Raw genomic sequence first — 26,969 nt, 5'->3', positions numbered from 1 at the left:
TAAGATCATACATGGGTATTTGGTTATACTTGATCTATATATGCATCTACGAAGGTAAATAAGCTGTGACCTACGTACCATGATGTTAACCAAATGGTTTATATTTGGGGAGTGTGTAACTATCCTTTAAGTTTGCACGTTTTAAATTAGTATAAATCACATATACCCTCCATGCCCCACAATTTTTTTTTTTGGAATAACAATCGTATTGGCTAGCCAATCATAGTATCGTACTTCTTCAATAAACCCAACCTTAATGAATTAGGATCTTCCTTGACTATGGCAAATTGCTTTTGAAGAGTGAATAATCAAACTTTCTATTTAATTGACTTGTTACACATTTCCATTTTTAGGTTATGCCATATTAGTTGTAGATTTATCCCAATTGTGTTCACTATTCTAGGGAAAGACATCCCTATGTTCCTACAAAAAGTTTTTTGAACATTTCTTTTTCGTAGGCTTTCAACTGGCTTCCTATCATTATCAATGTTTCTCTCCCAAGGCGATGAGCATAAATTCTTCCATCATTAGCTATTCCTAGGTTTGGTGTTCCTTTTTCCATTGACTTTAGAGTCACTTGGTAATTATTATTTAGGGAGTGGGAATAGGAGCAGTTCTAGATACCTCGCTCACGCTAATCTTTTCATTGCCCACATGGCCATGGAATAACAAACTCGAGATGATGATTGATCATCCTAAATCATGTAATCCCTTCAAATTAAGAATTTTGATGTTATGGTCATAAGATGAAAGCGTAGCTTCTACTTCATGGATTTAAGGGTGCCTTATCATGGGAAGCATGATCTTGCCAAGGGGTTTATAGAGGATGTCATCAACTTAGGAATGACAGAGGCACAGGTTCAAGACAAGTTATGTCCCTCCCCTCAACTGCCAAAAAATAAAATAAAATAAAATAAAATAATGTTAGCGGATGGGTCAAGATGAGTAACAACATTTCCCATTCTATTTATAATTTTTTTTGTTTCTATCTTTTAAAGTTTTTATTATATTAAAATATAAATAGAACTTATAAATAAATAAATATTATATATTATTATTATTATTTAATTTCATGAAAAGTATTTTTCTTATTTTATATGTATTAAAAATGAATTAATAAAATATTTTTTTATTTAATTCTATTTATAATTTGGGTGGATAGAGTGACGTAGGGTAAGATAATACTGGAATGTACCCAAATCTAATTCAAGTTTTTTTAAAAAAATCTCAAACTTGTCCCTAATCTATTTGTATTTTTTCTAAACTCAACCTATTAAGGGTAGGAAAGGAATTAGTATACAAGAAAAAAAAAATCCTATTATCATTGGTACATCAAGACTCACAAGTTAAACAAGGTAGCCTGTAACATGTTTGTTAGTAGTTCTGTGTTCAAAGGTTGACAAGTATAAGAGGTCAACTATAGTATTAAAGTTGAACAAGATCCTCCTAACCTTGAAATTAAATACTTTAAGGTTTTGTTTGGTTCTCAAAAGTATTAAGGAAAGAAAAAAAAAAAGTAAAGAAAAATCATTTTTTTCATGTTTGGTTATACTAAGAAAAATACAAAAGAAAATAAAATATAATTAAAATTAATTCAAAACTAATATACTTTTGAATTATTTAATCTTTATATTGAAGAGTTAAAATAAGTAAAATGAATTTGAAATAGCAAATATATATAATTTTTTTACTTTAAATCTAATTTTTATTTATTATTTATTTTCTTTTTTTTCCTCTCTATTTTCTTTCCCTTACATTTTCCTTCAAATTTTTCGAGAACCCAATATAGCCTAAGAGTGATGAGTAGGGGATCATAGTGTGGCATCTTGGTATGGTGGAACTTTTCGTATATGATGAACATGAAATATCCTATCTTATGAACCCTCAAATACTAGTTGCAAGGTTCTTCCAATATTATGTACACACTATAACTCTCTTCTCTAGCAAAGGTGACAACCACTCTTTTTTGTCCTTTTCTTCTCCTAGTGGAGTAGTTTTTTTAGGTCCCATTTAAAGGCCCTATGGTGAATGAGACTACTACTATGGTTGGTTGTTGTGATTGTCTTACCTTAAGTTCCTCTTCCAACATAGGGTACTCATGGGCTCTAAATAGTTATGACCCCTTTAGAAACCCTTCCTTGAATGTCATTACCACTATTTGAGTAGTTCATCCTTGTACTTGTGACAACTCAATATTAAACCATATTAAGGTATGCTCAAATCAATTCCCCAATTGTGTCTATAAATAAAAAATTTCAACTTTGATGGGGGTTTACGTATGCTTCTCCACTACAAATGCTAGCAAGTGAAGGGATCTTCTTAGTTTGTACCTAAGGATTAGTGGAGGACACTTGGCACAAACTTGAAGACCATATTTCATTTGCTTGTGATGAAAGCAAATAGAAGGATATAGAGAATGTGAGTAGCTGACGTGTTGAAATCTAGAGGATAAAAAATGGTGCAATTTGAGTTTGGAGCGTGTATTTTCTTAGAAATAAAATTGTTGTTCTAGTAAAAGCTTTAATGTAAACAATATTAGTTAAAAAATACAAAGATATAACAATCCATATAAAGTCACATGAGGCTTTAATATGGTTTGATCAAATATGCTTACATCAATGGATGGGAGAGAATCATTCTAACATACTATAGAGAATATTACAAAAGATAAAAACCAAATTCAACTATTGGGTTCCCAAAATATCATATATTTCCCTAATCCTTGTATCTACACCCTGAACCATGAGCTTCTTTGCTCCAATAGGTGTCTTCCATTCTTCCTCACATATCCATGCACCACATATAACTTTCATAAGCCCATCTCCACCTCATAGCTTTTTCCATCATAACCAAGCGTATTCATATAGATGTTCCTAATAATTTTCCTTATTCTATAAGGAAATCTAATATTACAATGACATGTAAATATAAGAAATATTCTATACAATGTTTTTGACAAAAATGAATCAATACTAATTAGGAATTTAAGACACTTTCCAACAATTTCCACATTTGATCAAATTTTATTAAGTCAATCTTTCATCTCTTCATGGTGCATTTTTTTTGTATCACATCTCAAGGAGGGAACAATCGACTTCACCTTCAACTAAAATTCCTTTTGTCATCATCTTGTGTGCTCTATTTTTTTTTTTTTTAAGAAATCTTTAACCTAGGGTTTAATACCAATTTGTTATGTCAACAAAAGCGTTAATGTAAACAATATTAGTTCAATAACATAAAAGTAAAATATTTCATGCAAAGGTAGAAGGGGTTTTAGCGCGGCTTGCTTCATTGGGTGTCTCCTATTCTTTTTCACATCTCTATACACCATGTATTGCCTTCACAAACCCACCTTCATCTTATAACCTTTTACCTTATGATCAAGTATATTTATAGAGATATTCCTAATAACTTTTATTATTTTATAAAAAAAAAATCTAATATTATAATGACAAGTGAATGTGACAAATATTCTATATAATATTCTTTACAAAAATGAATCTATATTAATTAGGAATTCAGAACACTTTCCAACAAAAACCAATGTTGTTGCCCATGTAAGCAAATATGCATGGAGGATGGGACTTTTCAACTAGATCTCTTTAGTGGGGGAGGAGTGTTTTGGATCATTTTTCCTTCTTTTGGCTTGAGGTTTTTTCTCTGCTTCATATTCTTTTCTCTTGAGTTGGAGAGTTAAGTTTTGGAGGAGAGGTCCAAGAATGGAGTTCAAAGTTTGGAGTTATATCTATACTTGGGGAGCTAGTTGCTAAACTGATTCAACATCATTTTTTTCCTTATATTTTCATGTTTATATCATTCTTTGTATATTTTCTATAAATTAAAGTTATAGTGTATAGATTTGTGTTTGTATTAAGATAAATGTGATTTATATAGTTGAATTGTCTAGATGGAAAACTAGTGATGAACCTATGTTTAAGTACATGGTTTTAAATAATATAATTGGCTAGGAGGACTTGAATATAAGGAGGTGGTAGCCATAGAATGAATTTTCACACTTAAATCATCTCAAAATTTTAAACAAATTGAAATCATTTTCAAGGAAAATAAGAAAATTGTTTGAGTTTGAGGATGTTAAGATAGAACGCTTAAAAGCATGACATGATGTCATAATAATTGGATTTATTATTCAATAGTAATTTCTAGTTTCCCTATACTATCTATTCTAATTATGCACTATACTCTATAGACATTGAGACATGTCATCTTTTGTACTGTACATTACTTGAGTGCATTAGAAGTTATATAAAATAAACATTCGTCCAAACAACATACCCATCAAGATGAAGTACCATTAGAACAAAATGCATGCTATAAACTAAATGATCATAAATAAAAAGAACAATCAACATAAATTACCTATCAAGAATAACGAATTTTGTAACATGAAATATTCATTCAAAATAGAGTAAATCTAACAAGTATGCAAAAGTATGAAAGGCAAGCAATGCCAACATTCAAGAGGCAACCCATGCCAACATTCAAGAAAACATCTAAACAAGAACAAATTCACAAAACAAAAACCATTGTCACATCATTAAATAGAGCATTGTTTATTAAGAGATTATTAGTCTATTTAGTTTATAGACTCGTCCACCACCCATGTAAAAGGATCCACTGGACTCGAACACACATGAGTAAAAAATCAAAGGATGAAGACTCAAGTTTTTAATACCATAAGAAGGGTAAAATGACCCTTATTATTAAGAACATGAGCTAAAAAGATTGTCTACCTAATAATACGGAAGTATAATGGGTGGGGTTTAGAAGGAGTGAAGTTAACCATTTCTCTTCTACATTTGAAAAAAAAAACACGGACTATAATTCTTGTACCACTTAATATCATTGTGCAGATAACCCTCCTAGGGAGCAAATGACTCTACCAAAATAAAATAGATATAGATAAAACATTTTTCTCACCCAAAAACTCCTTGATGGAGCATACACATGAGAAAAAAATGGGCAAGTGAAGTAGATGATTTAGGAATCTATCTACTGTAGATAAGTTTGTCCAAAAGTCAACACAAATTAGCTCTTGTATAAAGATGTGTACGAAACTAAACCTCATAATGAATTCAGTCATGTCTCATGTACTAGTCAACACGATCTAGGTGAACATAAGAATCAAGCTATGGCCGAATTCTCATCATGAACTTACTAGAAGACAAAAATCGTTGCTAAGATTCTCCTTTAAACAGTTAGACTAATAAAATAAAGACACGTGTAAAGGAATGAAACATAAAAATGGAACAAGAGAGAAAAAGGAATCATAAAATAATGATCACAATAGGCATAACACTTGATATTAAAGAAGACCCTTCAAATTCCATCTTTGACCTTGCAATCCCAACCTCTAGCTACAATCCAAGGCAAGGTTAAGTCCACCATTAAAGTGAACCCGATCAAGGTATGGAGTAAAAAAAAATGGAGTCTGGGTCATAATTTATGTTTGGGTTTGGGTTTTCCAAAAATTAAGTCCTAGACATGAGATTTGGCCGTATAGGTTCTAGGACATAAGTCTTAAGAGTAATTACCACTAGGTAAATTTGTGTACCATTTTTCGAAGTAGTGGATCATAGCTTTACGATCTCTAACCACATACTTTTTACATACACAAAGTGTCTGAGAAACTTCATCCCTGTGTGTGGTTATCCAGGTAAATCATGCATCCCTGTGTGTGGTTGAAGTTTTGGATAGGTTTTTTAACTTATTAAAAGAATTATAAAAAACAAAACTTGGTAAACTTTGGGCTATAATAAAACTTATTTTCTATGTCTAACTGAAACCAGTAATTAGGATGCGAGGGAAATGGATTCATGCCCCCAAATCTGAATAGGCCAGAAAAGGAGTAAAATAATGAATATCAAGCTAACACTCTTATTTACCATAATAAATTATGAGTTAATTAATTCCCAAAAAGAGCTAGTTTGCAATGTATAGTCAACTATAATAGGCTAAGATTGTGCGGTGAGAATCAAATTCTTGCTCCAATTAAGGTCATCAAGAAGTCCTTGTAGCCCCCTGATGTTTTGCGTACCACTGCATCATCAAGACTTACCTTGTTCATGTTGAAATACTCTTCTTTGATCTTCATCATGTCAATTTCCACTGGTGGTTCTTCCATCCAATAGGCCACTGCTTTCTATTATGAAACATTTAATACCTATTATGGTCCCATATGCATGGGGTTTCACATGGGGAAGATTAGCTTCTGCGAATTAAATACTTTAGGCTCATAATCATCATTAGGTGGTGCCAATGTAGATATGCATGAAGGGGACAATCTTTTACCAGAACCACTCTCCTATACTCAACTAGGGATTGAATCCTAATCTGCCTTTAAAGAAAAATAATGAAGGCATAGACAGATGCAAAATGGTATGGGATTTAAGTTCAGGCTGTATAGAACACCATTCCTTCAATTTTTGACAGGAATAAAGGACTGCCACTTTGAGAGAGAGAGAGAACTCAATTTCTGCGAAGCTAACTAGCCCAATGCCCTTTATATCTATGATAATATATATCAACTGTCATCAACAAATTAGCATGTGCTTCACAATATGATACATAAAACATCAAAATCTTCAGCTTAAACAGCCTTGTTTAGTATCCTTGCAGAACATTTTTTTTATCTAAAAATTAGGAATATTTAGAAGATATATATATTTAGCTGTAAATACCTCTTTATTATCTAGTTGTTAGGAAAATATCTGCAGCCTTAATTCTAGGACTTAGTTTCAATGGTACCAAAAATAGTGGGACTAATTAGCTTATAAAGGCCTGATTGCTCCAATTAAGGTCGTCAAGAAGTCCTTGTAGCCCCCTGATGTTTTGCGTACCACTGCATCATCAAGACTTACCTTGTTCATGTTGAAATACTCTTCTTTGATCTTCATCATGTCAATTTCCACTCGAGCCAAAATGGCTCTTGCTAATGAATGAACATCTGTCCGATGACCACTGAGGGAAGCTCTTATAACCTGGTGATGGTTCAAACAAAGGAAAAAGAAATTTCACGAGAAGCTTAAAGTTTAATATTATCTCTGACAAGTACGAAGAAAATCTTTTGATGGAAGCAGTTTAAGAAAAATGACTTTCATTCAGAAGATGAAGTTCTGTACCAACCAGAACCTTTTTATAAGTTTCAAAATCATGTTCCTATTTAATAACTTCAAGCAAGTTTACTGCCAATCTTCCTTAAGATTACTCCAAAAAGCATCCTATCACTCTGTTTGGATGGTGAGAAAATTTTTAACCATCATGACACACAATTTGAGACCATAAGAAACACTATGCATAATACCAAGTCAGGGTAAGCTTAAAAAATTTTATTTTCTTTATTTATATATTTCCATCACCTCGGCAAAGTGTTTCTCGGGAGCATCAATGCATAAAATTACCACCCGCAATAGAGATCCCAAATCATCACTCCCTGAGCTCATAATAGCCTGTCAAGAAGGTATATATGTGTCAACTTTCAGTAAAAGAAAATGGCTAGAACAGATCTGTTAACTAACCATATATAAAAACTGAACCTGGTAGATGGGAACTTGGTAGTTTTGTTTATAATGCTTAAAAGTTGCTCTGAGCTGGAAGAAATTCCTGGTGCTAAGTATCCACATAACTTCATCACGATCCAATTGCTTCTTTTCAATGGCTTCATGTAGCTTAGCAGCCTCAGATTTTGCAACATTCAAATCCACCAATTCTCTATCATACCTGTAGGAGCTCACCAAGCCCAGTAGAAGCTGTGCATGACCCACATTGCAAGTCATTCATAGAAATGCAAATGGTGTGCATAAATTTAAGTTTAAACCCTAAAACTGAAACATATTTTCTTAATTATTAATAGGACAAAATAAAGAAATGACAATGATATCACAAATCCATATATATTTTGACTTGTATATCTGAGAGAGTGTACCACCTTTTGGAGAGACGATGAAACTTTGGATGTGATGGCTTCTTCAAGGGAACAATCAAATAAAGAGCAGTAGGCCTGCCTGACAGCCATTAGATGGTTAGGACATGATGCGCATGCTATCTCGACAATGACTTGCAGTTGAGTGATGCCCGCCTTCCCCCTCTTCAAGGTCTTCTCTACCAACTTGGCATCCCTTTCAGGCGGTTCTTCCATCCAATAGGACATTGCTTTCTATTATGAAACATTTAATACCTATTATGGTCCCATATGCATGGGGTTTCACATGGGGAAGACTAGCTTCTGCGAATTAAATATTTTAGGCTCATAATCATCATTAGATGATGCCAATGTAGATATGCATGAAGGGGACAATCTTTTACCAGAAATACTCTCCTATACTCAACTAGGGATTGAACCCTAATCTGCCTTTAAAGAAAAATAATGAAGGCATAGACAGATGCAAAATGGTATGGGATTTAAGGTCAGGCTGTATAGAACACCATTCCTTCCTTCAATTTTTGACAGGAATAAAGGACTGCCACTTTCAGAGAGAGAGAGAGAGAACTCAATTTCTGCGAAGCTAACTAGCCCAATGCCCTTTATATCTATGATAATATATATCAACTGTCATCAACAAATTAGCATGTGCTTCACAATATGATACATAAAACATCAAAATCTTCAGCTTAAACAGCCTTGTTTAGTATCCTTGCAGAACATTTTTTTTTTGTCTAAAAATTAGGAATATTTAGAAGATATATATATTTAGCTGTAAATATCTCTTTATTATCTAGTTGTTAGGAAAATATCCGTATCCTTATTTCTAGGAGTTAGTTTCAATTGTACCAAAAATAGTGGGACTAATTAGCTTATAAAGACCCGATTGTACTCTTATTATTATGTATGAATGAAATTTATATTTCATTAAACAACTTGTAGTGTTTTAGCTTGTATTTCTCTTATTGTTAATTTTCATGGTATGAGAGCTTTTGAAGCTAACAATTAGTTGAGGAAAACGATCGATGACAGGAACAAGCAATGATGATGACTCCTAGCCAACCTCTAAAATTATTCCCACTGCCTTTCTGACAATCTGACCTTGCAAATCATGACACATAAATTGAACAGAATTTTTCTTTAATGGTTGTGATCCGTTCAAATAGTAATTTGTGGTAAAGGAAAGAGTGGCTACTTAGATGGTACCAAGGAGGAAAATATCGAGATATATCGGCGATATATCACCGATATATCGTGTATCGGGAGGGGTCGACACGATATTTCGTGGAGAAAAATCGAGAGCAGATATTTCCATAAATATCGCCAAAATATCGGCGATATATTGGTGATATATCGGTTCGGGGAGATATATCGGAGATGTTTTGAAAAAATCGCCTTTGGTGGCAAAATATCGATGATATATCGGCAATATATCGCTGATTTTTTGGTGATATTTCCCCTCCTTCATGCAACGTGATCTGATGGCCCAGATCACGCCCGTGTTGATCTGACGGCCTAGATATGATTCCAATGGTAATATGGCGATCCAACGGCCCGATTGCTCCCAGTTTTTTATCCAACGGCCAAAATTGATTTTCAACAGTAAATTAATGTTCCAACGGCTATTTTGGCCCAAATTTCTTTTATAAATAACCCAAATTTCATCTATTTCATCCATTTTTGCTTTCATTCTTCATTTGCTCTCTCATTACTCCAATTTTTATTAAGGTTGCTCAATTATTTAATCATTTTAAGGTATATTTGTTTTAAATTATAATTAATTTTGTTTGCAATTGTAATTAATTCATGTATTTTCAATTAATTAGTATGTTTGCAATATGGATGATTTAATGCTATTTTTACATTCAATTGTAATTAATTTTTATATTTTTATTGAATTAACTTAGGTTAATTTGATTATTTAATTATAATTTGATATGTTTATTTTAGATGATTATCTGTGATTTATTTTCACATTTAGAATTAAATTAAACTAGTTAACTTAGCTAAATTATTTAATTAGTTTAATTAACATGCTAAATTATTTAATTAATTTAATTAACATGAACTAGTATATTTTGAATATGAAATATGTTTATTTAATGAATTTAATGTGTACAAATTATTGATATTTAATGAAATGAAATATTTTATGTGACTTTATAATGAGAACAATGACAAAATTAACATTTCTTATCAATCGACATGATATAATTACATCTAATATTGCAAATTATATCATATATATATCAAATTTTTCAATAAAACAACTTTAAAATGTCAATTATACTTCTAATTATATTATTATGAGGTTTTCCTTGCATTTCCATGAGTTTTTAACAATTTTAAGTCTACCGATATTTTTTTCCAGAATATCCGCCGATATATCTCCGATATATCCGATATATCCGTAAAATCGAAGTACCGATATATCCGTGATTACCGATATTTTCATCCTTGGATGGTACCATGTCCTAGCCAAAGAGTGACAATCCCTCATTCTCCAATTGGGATACGCAAAACTCAATGGTTATAGCTTGGTTAATACAGGATTAGAGACTCATAACTATTTTATCCGACCACCAAAGGAATCTAGGGTGCTATAAATTTGGCATACTTAGACCTTGAATATTCGTCTCAAATGCTTGAGCTACGAAACAAAGCCTGTGACCTACGATAGGGTGAGCTAGACGTGACTTAATATTTTAATTCCTTGACCAAATTGTGACAGGAATTAGATTTCTTCAACACTTGCTAGTGGCGCAACCCTGAAAATGTGGTGATGTATTGGAAGATGATAAAGAAAGACTGAGTCTACAATTTCCTTGGTAGTCTTAACAAGGATCTAGATGGACTTCAAGTGAGACTTGCTGGAATGAAACCACTTCCGTCCATTGAAGAAGCCTTTGCAACAGTTCAACATGAAGAAACTCGCAAACGTGTTATGCTAGGAAATTCATCAGCTCCTGTCATGGAAAATTCTACTCTTGTTGTTTGTGGGTCAAACACCCAAAAGAATGGATAGTTGTGGTGTGATCATTGTAAAAAACCACATCATACCAAAGATAATTGTTGAGAAATTCATGGTAAACTAGTTGATTAGGTACCAAGGAGTGCAAGAGGACGATGTGACACGAAAGGTCTCCAGATAAGTCAAGAACTAGAAACGTTATAAAAGGCACATACACTTGGTGTCACTCTCACCAAAGAACAAATGTAGTATCTCAACAAAATAATATATGGAAATCAGATATCTAGTACCTTACTAATGGTGTAAAAGGGTATTCCCCTAACTACTTTCAGTGGTTTGACTAGGAAAAGTGAACTATGGATCATAAACTTTGGACTACAGATCACATGAAGGGTTTTGAGAAATTATTCTCATCTTATACTCCAAGCTCCAGGAATCACAGAGTTCAATTTGCAAATGGATCCTATATGACTATAGCTGGAATTGGCAACATTGAGATAAGTCCTATGATCTCACTTAAGGAAGTTCTTCATGTGTCAAATTTGTCTCACTAAAGAGTCGAATTGTTTGATAAAATTTTCTCCCACTGATTGTGTTGTTTTTAATTACCGAATCTTGGGAAAGACGGTTCGCAATGGTAAGGAGTTTAACAGATTATACCACTTTGAGAAGAATTTTTTGGTGAATGGTCAAGCTCATACTACGGTGTGCAATCTCTCTCTCTCTCTCTCTCTCCTGTGAAGATGAAATAATGCTTTTCCATCGCAGGCTAGGAGATCCAAGTTTCTTGTATTTAATACATCTTTTTCCATTATTGTTTAAAAATAATGACTCATTTCAATTCGAAGCTTGCCAATTAGCAAAGTACAAGCATGTTTCCTATCTTTCTCATTTATATCGTGCTTCAAAACCTTTTGCATTGATTCATAGCAATATTTGAGGTCCCCCTCCTGCCGAGAGTCTTACTAACAAACATTGGTTTATTACATTTACTGATGACTATACTCAGATTGTGTTGGGTTTATCTTTTGAAAGATAAATATAAAAAAGAAAAATAAAAAGTCCTTAAAAACTTCCATAGTTTGGTAAAAACTCAATACAACAAAGACATCAAGGTTTTTCATACTGATAATAGTACAAAATACTTTAATTCTATATTGAATGAGTTTCTTATCAAACATGACATAATTCATCAAAGTTCTTAAATCAACACTTCAGCAAAATGGGATTTTAGAAAGAAGCAATTGTCATTTGTTAGAAGTTGTTAGGTCGTTATTGTTTCAATGTGATGTTCCAAAATATCTTTAGGGGATGTCATTCTTATTGCATGTTATTTAATAAATTACATGGTGAGTTGTGTTTTAAATTACAAAACTCCATTAAACTATCTTCAAGAGTCCTATCCAAAGTCTTGCATGTTCTCAAGTCTTGATCTCAAAATTTTTGGGTGTTTAGCGTTTGTCCGCAATCATGATCCATCCCGTTCAAAATTGGATCCTAAGAATACAAGTGTATTTACTTGGATATTCAACCACTCAAAAAGGATATGGGTGTTATTCTTGTGAGAAATGAAAATATTTCATATCTCTAGATGTAACATTTTTTTTAAGACACTCACTTTTTTTTAGAAAAAATTCAGGGGGAGAATTCAAGTAGAAAGTTTTTGAACGAAAAGAATTTTTTGGAAGGAAATTTGGAGAGAACTAGATCATGTACGCCTCACCTAATTTCGAACTTTGTGGCATATGAACACTTATCTTCCTTAGTTTAGGCACTTTTCACTAATCTTTTAGATGAAGATCTTCGAAAGAATGTGGAAAAGGCATTGAAGAATCCAACATGGAAACAAGCTATCATGGAGGAAATGGAAGCTCTAGAAAAAATAGAACATGGGACATAGTTTAAAAGCCTAAAGAGAAAATAACAGTGGAATCTAAATGGGTATTCACCATTAAATACGAAGTTGATAGATTAATTGAACGATACAAAGCAAGGCTTGTAGCAAAGGGGTATACTTAGACCTAGGGGATTGATTATTAGAAAATATTTGCTCCTGTTGTCAAATTAAACACTATTAGAGTTCTTTTCTCACTTACAACAAATCTAGATTGGACTCTCTAATAGATGAATGTGAAAAACACATTCCTTAATGGCGAATTGGAGGAAGAAGTTTATATGAACCTTTCGGTTAGATTTGACAAGGAAAGCAAAGTTGGAAAAGTTTGCAAACTCAGAAAGTCACTCTATGGCTTGAAACAATCTCCTCATGCATGGTTCAATCGTTTTTCAAAGTCTCTACATTATCAAGAATACACTTAAGCTAACTCAGACCATATGTTATTTTATAAGCATAGAAATGAGAAGGTAACCATTGTCATAGTTTATATGGATGATATCATCTTAACTAGTAATGACAAGGGAGAAAGGGAACGATTAAAGGAAAAACTAGCTTTGGAGTTCAAGATGAAGGATCTAGGAAGCTTACATTATTTTCTCGAAATGGAAATTGCAAGGAGCCGTGAGGGAATCTCAATATCTCAAAGGAAGTATGTTTTTGATCTCTTAAAGGAAACAAGCATGATTGGTTGCAAACCGGCTAATACACCAATGGATCCAAATACCAAGTTGAGTACCAAATTAGCTCAAGGACCCATGAATAAAGGAAGATACCATAGATTGGTGGGAAAACTCATTTATTTATCCCATACTAGGTCGGATATTGCCTTTGGAATAAGTTATGTTAGCCAATTCATGCATCCACCATTAGGTGAGCATATGGAAGCTATTCACAAAATCTTGAGATAGATAAAAGGAACTTTTGGAAGAAGCTTATTCTTTAGGAAGACAATGGGAAGAAGCATTGAAGTCTATACTAATGCAGACTAGGTAGGTTTAATGGATGATTGGAGGTCTACTTTAGGTTATTACTCATTGACATAGGGAAACCTTGTAACATGGAGAAGTAAGAAGCAAATTGTGGTTGCTAGGAGTAATACCAAAGTAGAACTAAGAGAAATCGCACATGCAATATGTAAAATTTTGTGGCTAAAAATGATACTTGAAGAGTTAAAAGTTATGGTCAAGAAGCCAATGGAAGTTTACTGTGACAATAAAGTAACCATAAATATTTCACATAGTCTAGTTCATCAAGATAGTACTAAGCCTGTTGAAGTTGATCATCACTTCTTCAAGGAAAAGATTGATGAAGGAGTTGTTTGCATAACTTATATTCTTACAACTAAGTAGGCTGCTGATGTGTTGACAAAAATCTTAAGTAGGCCACTATTTGAAAATTTGATAGATAAGTTGGGGATGTACAATTTTCTACAATCCATCTTAAGGGGGAGTGTAGGAATATTTAGAAAATTTATATATTTAGTTGTAAATATCTCTTTATTATCTAGTTGTTAGGAAAATATTTGTATCCTTAATTCTAATAGTTAGATTCAATAGTATCCAAAAGCCTATAAAGGCCAGATTGTACTCTTATTATTATGTATGAATGAAGTACATATTTCATTAAAGAACTTGGCAGTGTTTTGATTGTATTTCTCCTATTATTAGTTTTCATTAATCAATGTATCCTTAATTCTATTTTTTATATATGAGAATGATCATTATGTATCTGGAGTCTACCTTGATGTGTCCCCGTTTAATTGATTACCGATACTTGATATTGTTTTTCATGCTATGGAGCCATCTAATTTCACCTAACTTAATTCCTAACAGCTAGCGATGGTTGAAGGTTAAAAATATTTTGTTCATAAAATTAAAACAGAGAAGTATATGAAAACAAAGTACCCCAAGTACACCAGAGAGTGTAGATTGTAGACAATGAATGATGGATTCTTTAAAAAGCTGTTGATAAGTCTCTTTGATCTTCTTCCTTTGAACTGCATTTCTGTGTCCCAATATCCATATTATCACTTCCTGATCCACTCCCCACCCTACGTATAAATAAGCATATAAATAAAAAATAATCATAATAATAAAGTAGTTTGCTATATATATATATATATATATATATATATATATATATATCATTCTGAACTATATACCTTCTAAAACTGTTCACGAAAAATGAAAAAACCTAAGAAGATGCGAGAAATGAAAGAAAGAAGAAAAAGAAGAGGGATAGAAACCTTGTAAAGCTACTCTAAGTCTCTCACTGTCTTGGGTTGGAGAAGGGGCTACAGCAGGCAGTGTAAGTGTGGCCATTTTTCATATTTTTCTTTACCAAAATGAGAACCACTCTTTATAGAGAAAAGCTTGTGTTATTCATTTACTTATTTGTTCACCTTTTTTAGAAAGATCTATTGTGTCAACCTCTTCTTTCCTCTTTCTTTCTCTCCCTTCTTTATTCTTTTTCTTTTTCTCTTTCTTTCTTGTCTTTTCCTTTTCACTTCTGATGGGAAACCAACAAGTAATCTTCGTCGCAATGTAAACAACTCATCAAACAAAATCCTTAAAAGAGGATTCCCCATGAGATTCATATCTTACGAATACTTTTTATTTTACAAGAGCATTATATGATGTGTAGGATATGCCATTGCTGACATCATGGAAACAATTTGAAGGTTTGCAAATCCAAAACGAGAGGATGGAAGAAAAATGTATAAAAAATATAAAAATTGCAAATATGATGATAATTTGAGAAAAATATTATTTGAAATTAATGCTTGTTCAACGAGAAAATAAATGGAGAAAAAATCTATTCCATCTATTTTTTGGTCATTTTTTTTGCTAGGTCAAATAATTTAATTTGCCCATTAAAATACAAATGCCCAAAATTTCTAATGTCAAAAGTTACAATTTATAAATTTTTCTATTCATCAAAAAATAAAATAATGACTTTACAAAGAAAGTAATGTCAAAAGTTGGCATTCATCAAACAAGTTGCATGAGCCTTCACAAAGAAAGAAGGGCCCATTTGAGAGACTTTTGAGGCTTTTGGTGTATCAAAGCAATTTCTTACTTTATTAATTTCATTTCATGTTTAATAAATTGACTATGTGATTGATGTGGTGATAATTATAAAATATATAAAATCTAGAAGGAATTAGTCTTACATTTGACGTGCAGGTTAAGGAAGAATCGTTCAAATCCGATCAGATAAAGCTTGGTTGGAAAATCTCTACTGCGATATGAGGTTGATGAGACTTGAATTGACTTCCAAATGGACCAACTTTCACCTTATAGCTTTATTGTATATGTTTTCACTTAATATAACGACTAGGCCTAACCCCATTTGGGATTTGTGAAATCCAATTGAAGTTGAAAGAGAATCGGACAAATCAACATAGTATACACCTGTGACAGAGCATGATAAAAGTATATTGCTTCCCTTTAAAAGATAGAAAAATTTGTTTGGGGGACTGAAACAAAAAAAAAAATTAAAAAAAAAAAATGGAATGCATAGCTTTGAAATAGTTGCAACTTAAGTTTCCAAATCAAATTGGTTTTGAAGATGCATGAGAAGTGAATTTATTATACAGATTATGATGTGGAAAGGAAAAATTGTTTATAGTTTCAATTATATTAGTTTTATAAAATTATAAAAGGAAAAAAAAATTATTTTCTTTTCTTTTCGATTTTTGAAAGAAAAAAAAATCCAAGCTAGGGAGACTAATATTTTGCACAATTCTAAAGAGTAATTGTTTGTAAAATAGAGTAGCAGAAACAAATGTAATGTCTGAATCAAAAGCAATTGTATGCAAATATAATTAAGTTCGGAGATAAGTTATTCAAATGATGGCTCTTAGAACAAGTTGTGGGGTATGATATCGAATGCAAAAAAAGATTTGGCCTAATGTTGCCAAATACTAAATTATTTTCAAATAAAGTGGTCAAAACTTGATTCGACAAGTGGTATCACAATTAAAGGTCATGTGAGCATCATAGGAATTATTGGGGTGCAATAATACCACTCTTTGCATCGTGTGATAGCATCAAAGAAGTCTTTAAAGCAACCTAGGGATTTTAGGTAGGTTGATGTTCCATAATAAAATGAATATATATATATATATATATATATATATATATATATATATATATATATATATGAAAGAATTATTGAAATTTTAATTCTTATTCTAAGTTGTTTGTTTCAAGGATATTTTTACACGATTTAAGTCTTCCAAGTAAATAGATCCAAGATAGATTAACATTTTCAAAGAAGGTGATGGGATTTATGCGAGTGCAATAATGTATGGGAAGATTGTTTCCACCTTTCCTTTGGCTTAGAAAATCTTTAAGGGTCCCAAAGAATGTTATGTAAATCAAAACGGGTATCATAAATCTAGGTACATGAAGCTGTTATTTAATTTACACACTTTCAAATTTATAATTTTTAAAAATAAAGTAAAATAAAATTCATTGTCGTTTGAAAGGTATTATAGCTACTTTCACATGCACTTTATTCCTTTTTCTTTTTATCATTACTAAAGCTATATGTAGGAGGTATAGAGTTACTTAGTTCCCAAGAAAATGAGTTAATAATGGAATAAATATAGACATTAGGATAAATGCTCTTTCTTCTAACCCAAGAAAAGAAAGCTTAGGTCTTCTAACTTTGAAAAAGTGAATATGAACGCTTGGAAGGATCATGGAACCCTCATTAGGATTAATTAGGTCTTTCTACAATTGCTCCATAGTGCTTTAATGATAATTTTTTTTAAAATAGTTTAGTTATGAATACTTGACCAATGTTTAGCCTATAATTCCACTTGGAAGCAATATGTCCTAGGAAATATAATTGGACAATCATTTTCAAAGAAAATACTAAGAACTAAGGGGAGAAGAAAAAAATAAGAAAGGATTATAGTCGTAATTGAATTATAAAAACTCTAAAATAAATTTTTAAAATAAATAAGTAATTTAATTAAATTAATACAACACCTAAAGATAATTTTCATTATTTGAAAGAAAAAAACAATTTTCATGTGGTAAGACTTTATCTATATGGAACCAAAATCAAATCAACATTTTTTCATTAACATGGTCATGTATTGGAGAATAAATTCAATACAAACTATATTCCACGACCTAAAATAAATTTCTAGCAACTTCATGAAAATATCAACAAATTGAATTGATTGGTTGAAGGAAAATAAAACATGGGAATTAAACTATGTTAAATCTTTTTGTATACAAAATGAAAATAAAAATTTTATGATTTTGGATTAATGTCATTGAAGCAAGATTAGACAGACCAAGGTGCCTTTGCTTGGAATACCTTTGATTCAAATTAAGGAGTCTTGTGATAGCACCGGGTGAGAAGATCTCTTGGTTTGGATGAAATTTTATTTTAGTATTTGGCTAAAATTAATTTTCAATTTCTAAAAAATCAATATTGTTACATTCTATACAACATACATTTCTTAAAATTTGGTGTAATCTTTGGTTTTTGTGAACTTAATATCTATGTCGAGGGCAAGTGTGGGTAGTCCCACTTGAAGTTAATTAAGAATCAAAACCATAGTATTGACCATGAAATTTTTTTTATAAAGGTTACAGCCACTTGTTACAATACAAGGTGATAACATTGATTTTTTAAAAATATTTTAAAAGAAATTAAGGACTTTGGTTCACCAAAATTCAATAAAATTTGTTGTCACATTCCATTGCATACACATACCAATAATCAAGATATCGAACATAACATTAAAAGATGAAATCGCAAAGCTGCTTCGTATAACTACATTATATTTTTGGCCGTGATTCATTTAACTATAAATAAAATCTTTCTATCATATAAATAGATATAGGGTTCAAGATCATAAAATGAAAATGAATTTCACTTATTGAAAGATTAAGAATATAGACCTCTAGATGTTATATTTTGGTGGTTGAAAGATTTCTTTTATAAAAAACAAAAACATTTAATTATTAATTAGATAAAGAACCATGAAAATGTCTTCCCCATTGTAATAATCTTGTAACACTTTATTAAAAGTAAGAAATATATTACAACCATCAATTCCTCCTAGAAGTAGAATATTCTAAAAAAAGAGATCAAATATTTTGTTTACTACTCTATCAATGATTACGCCACTTGATTAACTAAGTAAAGAATCCAATAAAAGAAGCATCACATCTCTAAGGTAATATCAAATACTTAGGAAGACCTCTCATATAATTTTCATAGAACTCTTCTTTCTTCTTTAGTAAAGATATTACTATCCTCGAATCTTCCTCTACTAGAAGGTTAGAGAGGTCCTCAACTTTTATTATTGTTTAGCCTTCCAATAAAGCTAAAGTCTCTTACTCAATGGCTAGTTCTTCTCCAACATATTTCAAGAGGGTTAGTACTAGTGTTCCAACATGATTCATGGTATGCACATAGGAGTTCACTCAAATATCACACAAGTTGTCAACCAAGAGGATGAAGAAAAATAGAATAAATTCCACAATGACTTAAAAGTGCTTAGTCTATCATAAAAACTTTTCAAATTATATTTCTTTTTAGTCCATAATAAGATAGTACTAGCAATGCACCAAATAACTTTATACATCTAGGAAAGATTCCAAAGAATTGATCAAAAGTAGTCAACATCTCCACAACGCTTCTAGTTGGAACTCAATCAATCCCTATAAGTTTCAACATTCAATGCCATAATGTCAATACCGCATTGAGCAATGCAGACATAGATGATCCATTAATTCCTTTCTCTTCTTATATGTAACGCATCACTCTGAGTTGGGGTTCTTGTAAAGTCTCCTCTTCTATTGCAATTCTTTTGTATTAACCTTCTATTTACCACCTGCCATGTGAAGGGCTTGACTTTTGAATGAGTTTTAGATTTTTAGACAATTTGTAAGGGCAAAGAGATCATTCAAGTTGATGAGACCAAAAGAGCTTTAATTAAAAAAGAATGAATTGAAGTGGAGGATATCAAGGATCGGACCCTCTCATAAGGAAAAGTGAATGACAAATATGGATTGACTAAAATCAACATTAAAAGAGTAAATTAATTATTTTATTTCATGGTCCAAAAGGCCTTGAAGGTTGGAAATGGCTGCTTAATTAGTTTGATTAGCTGATTAAGACCATATATATACTTGGGTTTACGGTCAAACTTTTAAGATAAACGTTCAGAAGGTTCTTCTAATTCAACTTTTGCGGTACAATGGGGAATTACGGAAATATATCCCGAATAAAGCCAGTTTTCCGTGATTTAGAACAACAGCAAACACTTGGTCAAGAGAATCAAATTTTTGCTCCAATTAAGGCCATCAAGAAGCTTTTGTAAACCCCTAATGCATCATGTCTAACTACATCATCGAGATTGGTGTTGTTCATTTTGAAGTAATCTCCTTTGATCTTTGTCATATCAATTTCAGCCCAAGTCACAATTGCTCTTGTCAATGAATCTTCATCTTTAGTCCAGTACCCAACAGTGGAGGCTTTAATGACCTGATGATGGATCATGCAATAGAGAAAGATAATGCTCATGAGAAGGTTACATATTAAGCTTTAATAAAAGAAATACGAACTTTCATGGAAGAAGAAAGTCTTCCATTGGAATAGTTTCAGACCTTCTTGAACATCCAATGGCATGCATTAAAGCAACTTCAACAAACGTTTAGAAGTTGCTTATGTGCACACCTGAATTGACTCACAAATGGCAAAACCACATTAATCTTGATGTGTTTGGTTTGCTGAGACAAAAAAGGGGAAGAGAAGAGAATTTTTTAGCCTAACAATAGTTTGGAACAAGACTAACAACTTGGATTTCTATTTTTTTCAGGAACCAATACAACATCAAAGGTAAGATCCAAAGTTCTAAGGTCCAAAGTTTTTCTTCTCTTCCCTTAACTATTTTTCCATCACCTCAGCAAAATGTTTCTCTGGGGAAACAATGCACCAAATTACTCCTCGCAATATAGAGCCCAAATCACCATTTCCACTGCTATTAATGGCCTGTCAAAAATTTATAAAAGTTAATTTTTAGTATTAAAAAAAAAGGAAAAGAAAGGAATTAATCTACCTATTGATTGTCTAGAAGTCAAACCTGATCAATAGCAACTTCGTAGCTTTGCTTGTAGCACACAAAAGTTGCTCTAAGTTGAAAGAAATTCTTTGTTGTCAGTATCCACACAACATCATCATGATCTAATTGCTTCTTTTCAATGGCTTCATGTAGTTTAGCTGCCTCAAATTTTGCAAGATTAAAGTCCACCAATTCTCTATCATGCCTGTATGAGCTCACTAGACCCACTAGAAGCTATGCATCACCCACAATACAAGTCAATCTAGGGAGTGAAAACGTATAATGCTAGAAGATTATAACAATGGTATATATAAATTATACCAACCCATTTCCTCCCATATAAATAGTATCTGCATTGTACTTAATGAATACACACGGTTTTAAAACGTGTCTACACTAAAAGGAGTCTACTATATCTATAATGTCTAAAAAAATTTCCTATGTTGGATGTGTGGTATTATAATCACCCTACCACCTTGGTAGACACAATGTCCTTGTTATGTCATTTGCACGAGTTTGTCAAGCCAAATAAATGGACATCCCTTGTAGAGTCAGACAAACAGAGTCACACACCAGGATTAAAGAGTCACCTTTATATTAGTCTGTAACATGCTCCCATATACATATTGTTTGCTTTGGGTTTAATAAGTTATTGGAGCTTTAAAACACATTTATACCATTAAGAGAATTTCAATTTATAAAGAGAAATTTTACACTATCAGAGGAGCAATTCAGTAGTTTCACTTGGATCTTAAAAATTTTGAGAAGAAAGAAATATGTTAGGTGTTACTACTTACTGGAATGGTTATTTCTTTTGGCTTATTTGCTTTTTTCATTGCATTAGAACCTCATTTATCTATTTCCAACATCAACTGATTAATGTTGGTTGGACCTGTTATGTGGAGCTACCTTTACCTCCTATTAGCTTAGGCTTTAGGGAGTGTAAATGGGCTCGCATCATTTGGTTTCAAAGCGAGATTGGGCATCAACAATTTACAAACAAAAGTCCAATGTCCCATATTGGCTGGTCGCTAACATTGATTGAGCCTTATTTGCGGAGGTACTCTACCTTTCATTAGCTTAGAGGTTCCGTATCATATTCACTTGGATATATAAAACACTTCAATTACAAATATAAAAGATTTTATAATGTTAATAATCAAACACCTTTTAGTGTTGATGTGAGATTCTCTAGACAAGTAGTAATGTTCAAACTATAACAAAATTTTGCGGAATAAGATATGAGAATAGGCACTTTAACTATGTTGTAATTAATTTTTTAATTAAGAAAGGGCTTCTAGAGGATTCTTTCCAAGTGTATTAGACTCATTTCACAAGCTATTTCAAGATCTAGTATTTATAACCATCAAATAACATTTTATATCACCAACTTTATAAAAAAGAAAAGGTGAATGGATATCATAAAGGTGCAATGAGGACAAGATAATTCCATTTTCCTTTTCCCTTCATTGGGTTGGAAGGGAATATTTAATTTAGCTTGAAAAAAAAAACCTCTTTAAGGACCCATAAGAGAACATCTAAAGCAATGTTTATGGTTAATTTTACAAGTCTTTGTTCTGACAACCTGGGTGCGTAAAATTTTTGTTCCTTCTTTTTCAATTTTATAATTTTGTAACTTTATTCTTTTTCTAGACCCACTTAGAAGTCATATTTGAATAAATTCCAAACGTCACACTCCTTTAGTGAACAAGCATCATTGTTATATATATTACTTCTTTTGAGATTTCAGTACTAGAAAAAAGAATATATCTAAAGGAAAATTGGAGTTGAAAGAAGTAATTTTTTCCCTTAAATTAGATCAATCAAGAAGATAATTAAATCTAATTGAAAAGTAACTAGATTACATTGAGAAGTAATTTTGTTCACGCGCTTCCCACAAGATCATTATAAATCTTATTGATTAAGATTAATTTTCATTTGATGAAATGACTTAAAGTAAAAGTGCTCCTTCTGTACGCAGTAGTACAATCCATATTTCTTTTCTAAATCCTTTCTCAATTATTAGTATTGGTATTGATTTAATGCTACATTCACAAGTATAGACTGTCCGTCAATCATTGTCATGAGATAAAATATTATCTTATAAAATATTAGTGGGCTACTTTCGTATATGGTAAGTTTCTTTGTTCCATATATAGGAGCGATATACATTTTTCCATTGTTGAGTAAGACCCATTGTTTGAAATATCAGTAAACATGGATATATCGGTATTTGGATTTTATGGATATATCATAAATATTAGTGGATATTTTTACACAAATATTGGTGAGACGAAAATTATTCAAAATTGATGGGAATGCTTGGAAAACTTCAAAGAATGATAAAATAAGCAAGAATACAGATGTTAAAATTATTTTGTAAGTGTAATTGAAATAAATATGGTAAAAAAAAATCAGTAAATAGAGATATATCGATAGATTCAATACTTGGATTTTAAGAATATAAAATATGAATTTTGGAATTGCACACTTAGAAAGCTAGAATTGAGTTAAGAAATATTTGATTTTATTAAATGAAAACAATCTATACATAAACATAATACATATGACATTATAATAATCCTTAATATCAAAATGAAGATCGATGTGGTTTCATCATATTGTTAGATGAAGGGAGTCCATCCTGTTAAAAACAATATTCATACTAGGACATGGAGTTTCGATAGTATTGATTGTAAGTACGAACATGTCATGCATAAATTTCTTGAGTCCTACCCAAAACCTGTCCATAGATGGGAAATCCAGGGTTTTCCCATGTGCTCATTTGAAACTCTTATTGTTGCATGATTAGTTCCCGATTGGTGTCTCAGCTGATTCGTGTCCAGCTGGTATCCCTTGATTTTGGTCCTCAAGGAGTAATCAACAAAATTTATAACCTATTACACCATGTACTAGGGTAACAAAGACAAAGCTACTATAGCATAGTGGCTCTAGGATCGTTCACTGGGATGAGTTTTCACTTCACAATTGATATTAATTCAAAGCTGAATTGGTGCCTTTTCATTTCAAGGTTAGCTTTAAAAGAAAACACAATCTTTAGTGGAAAAGGTTAGTTTTAAGCTAACCAAAAATAATAACTGATTTTAATTACAAAGAAAAGTGTTTCTTGGAGTTTAGATCACTGGGCTCAGATTCCTTGTACAAAAAGGGAGTTCCGGTCACTTGTTTATTTTCCTCGCATTGGAGATTTAACATATAGTTATTTCCCAAACTGGTTTTGTACAGATGCTTCCCATTAATGGGTTCAAACACTAAATCCCTCTCACTGATGCATCTTGCAATGACTCATACTTCTCACCTAGCACTTGCCATTCAAGGTGATCTTTAACCTTGGATTTTCCGTCAAAAGCTCGCAAGAGATAACTAATGGATGTCTCCTTGGAGTCCAAAAGCTTACCAAGTGTTGGCTATTCTAGAAAATCCTACCTTCAAACCACCTCCCAAAGGCTCGTAGGAGATAAACTAGTGCATCTCGATGGATGGAGATCACTTGCCTTATCAAGTGTTGGCCCAGGTGATTTAAAGACGTTTTAAGTTAACTAAAAAGATAAAAACCATTAACGGGTCACACTTTCTCTTCATTAAAAACTAAAACAACAAAACTTCCAATTTATGCATGTGGAAATTTACCCGGCTTTCTTCACTCCAAGAGACAAAGAGCCTAGCCTCTCATCCTCTGAGGAAAAATCCTCAGAGTTTGATTGGCTAGAAAGAAAAGGAATGAGAAAACAAAAGCAGAGCAAGTGCTCTGTATTTTACTTCCTTCCAAAACTGTACAAAGGATTGATCTCTGAGAACAAACTCCCAAGATATTCTGAGAACAAGCTCCCAGGATCCGATATCATCTGTAAAGGAAATTACAAACTATATATAAGAGGTTATTTACCCTATTTTTTCCAAACTTAATAACTAAGGAATCCTATAATTGGTGGGTTACAAGGAGACTTTGGGAATTTAGACATAAAATATCTAGAGCAAAATATCCCAAAGTGTCGGTCGCAAATATCTGGAAGCTTCAGGAGAACACCGACATCAAATATCTAAAGCAAAATATCTCAAAATGTCGGTCGCAAATATCGGGAAGCTTCAGGAGAACACCGTGGCACTGTGCAAAATATCTGCGAAACTCTCCGGGTAGACGCTATCAGAGCATCCGGATATGCCCGTCCGGGGAAGTTGAAACGCCTCCGGATGGAATGTGCCGGATGTGAGACATCCGGGTGGAATGGCGGCGGAGCTGAATTCCGGATGTGAGACATCCGGGTGGAATGGTGGCGGAGCAGATTTCCGGATGTGAGACATCCGGGTGGAATGGCGGCGAAGCATATTTCCGGATGTGAGACATCCGGGTGGAAATGTCGGCGGAGTTGAAATATCCGAATGATAGCATATCCTATCCGAATAGGTTGTCCCGGATGATAGCATATCCTATCCGGATAGGGTGTTTGGATGAAAAAGACAGCCTGCCACAGCCCACGCGGCACTCACGATTATCACACCCGGACAACAGCATATCCTATCCGGATATGTTGTCCGGATGGCCTTCGATGGTGTGTTCGGATGGATATGTTGTCCGGATGCCCTCTGATGGTGTGTCCGGATGTCCTGTCCGGACATCTTACACTCCTTGCATTCTGGATTTACTTATTAGCAAAGGACTTCAAAGCTTCGGTTCTTCATGTTTCTAAGCTTTCCATTGCCTTGCCATGGATTCCAAAGAACTCTCCTCAATCTTGGATTGCTTTGATGATCAAAAAGCTATCAAAACACCAAAACTTAACACAATTTGATTAGAATTGATTGCAAGGGTCCTTAATATGTTAATTGGGTTAAAAGGTGATAACTACTACTCAAAAGTGTTTTAAAAGAGTTAATTACAAGCTATCAAATAGTACTTTTTGAGTAGTAATCATGCATCTGATATGGAAGGTAGAACGACATTTGTGTAGAAGAAGGATAGTTATATCTTTCATACTCTCCATTAATGGAACTTGAAAGATTTGGAGGAAGTTGACCATAACTCATTGCATAAGGGGCATAAATGTTGGCTTCATTTGACGAGTCATTGAATTGAGTCTCTATACTCATTGACTCAAAATTGGCCGACAATGAGTCCTCGTTGTATGGCGTCATCCTTCGTCGTCTTCCTCTATATGGCTTTCCAATGGCTCCAACACTTAGACTAACTCTTCTAGAGTCGTGGTCTTCATCTTAAGTACAGTGTGAAATCATCTTCATAAGTAAATGTCAATGGTTGTTCACTTTGCTGCTATTGTCTAACATCCCTTCCATCATTTCCAGGGTCACTACCATCATTGGTCTCCTCTCCTCTTGAACCATCATAACCGGAAGCAGAAGTACTAGTAGCACTAGGTCGGCTACTATGTTCAACACTCGTGGAGTCAAAAGAAGGTCGAGAAGTGACTATCGACTGAGAAGTTCCTTATAGAAATGAATCTCTCGTGTCTTGGTTGAAACTACTAGTATGAACTTTATCGAATAACAGTCGTTCAACATCAACACTTGTTTCTTAGACATGTGCAACAATTCGTGGGTCAGAATTTCCATCTTCATCATCTAAATGAAGAGGTCTAACCCATTGAAACAATTGGTTATCTTCTTCTTCACCGGCCTCAGTTGTAATGTCAAGTAAATCTAGGTAATCTTTCTCCACAAATTTGTCATTTTCTGCCTCCATATCACGGATCTTTAGTTTCATGTTATAATAACAGAAAGCTAATTGTTGGAGCCTCAGGTAAGCAAATCGATTTCTTTGCTTTGTATGAATTAAGGCAAACGTGCTCCAATTTCTTTCACAAGTTGAAGATGACACAATTTGCAATAAAACCTTGATGGCCAACCTTCTTAATGTAGGAGTGTGGTTTCCATACATGAACCACCATTCAACTACAACCAAATAAATGATATCAATACTTATATTAGAAAGCTACAATAATATGCTAATGTAATGTATTCTTAATTCACAAATAATACTCATCGAGAACCAATTTTGACCTTGAAATAATCGTCGCTCGATCACTGAATC

General features: G+C 32.7%; 2 protein-coding genes across 2 annotated transcripts; both read right to left on the bottom strand.

Moving 5' to 3' along the window:
* Positions 1-6,754: 6,754 nt before the first annotated feature.
* Positions 6,755-15,128, bottom strand: LOC100244780 (annexin D3). The gene is made up of 6 exons (XM_019217948.2): positions 15,053-15,128; positions 14,712-14,857; positions 7,946-8,173; positions 7,554-7,766; positions 7,377-7,466; positions 6,755-6,998 (listed from the first exon to the last, which is right to left on the bottom strand). The coding sequence occupies exons 1-6, from the start codon at positions 15,126-15,128 to the stop codon at positions 6,789-6,791; spliced, it is 963 nt and encodes a 320-aa protein (XP_019073493.1). The 3' UTR covers positions 6,755-6,788.
* Positions 15,129-20,118: 4,990 nt separating this feature from the next.
* LOC100853064 (annexin D3) lies at positions 20,119-26,621 on the bottom strand. The gene is made up of 4 exons (XM_003634918.1): positions 26,520-26,621; positions 20,924-21,136; positions 20,743-20,832; positions 20,119-20,325 (listed from the first exon to the last, which is right to left on the bottom strand). The coding sequence occupies exons 1-4, from the start codon at positions 26,619-26,621 to the stop codon at positions 20,119-20,121; spliced, it is 612 nt and encodes a 203-aa protein (XP_003634966.1).
* Positions 26,622-26,969: the final 348 nt, after the last annotated feature.

This window comes from Vitis vinifera, chromosome 13 (genome assembly GCF_030704535.1).
Source record: "Vitis vinifera cultivar Pinot Noir 40024 chromosome 13, ASM3070453v1".
NCBI lineage: Eukaryota > Viridiplantae > Streptophyta > Magnoliopsida > Vitales > Vitaceae > Vitis > Vitis vinifera.
This window is presented reverse-complemented; position numbering and strand designations above follow the sequence as displayed.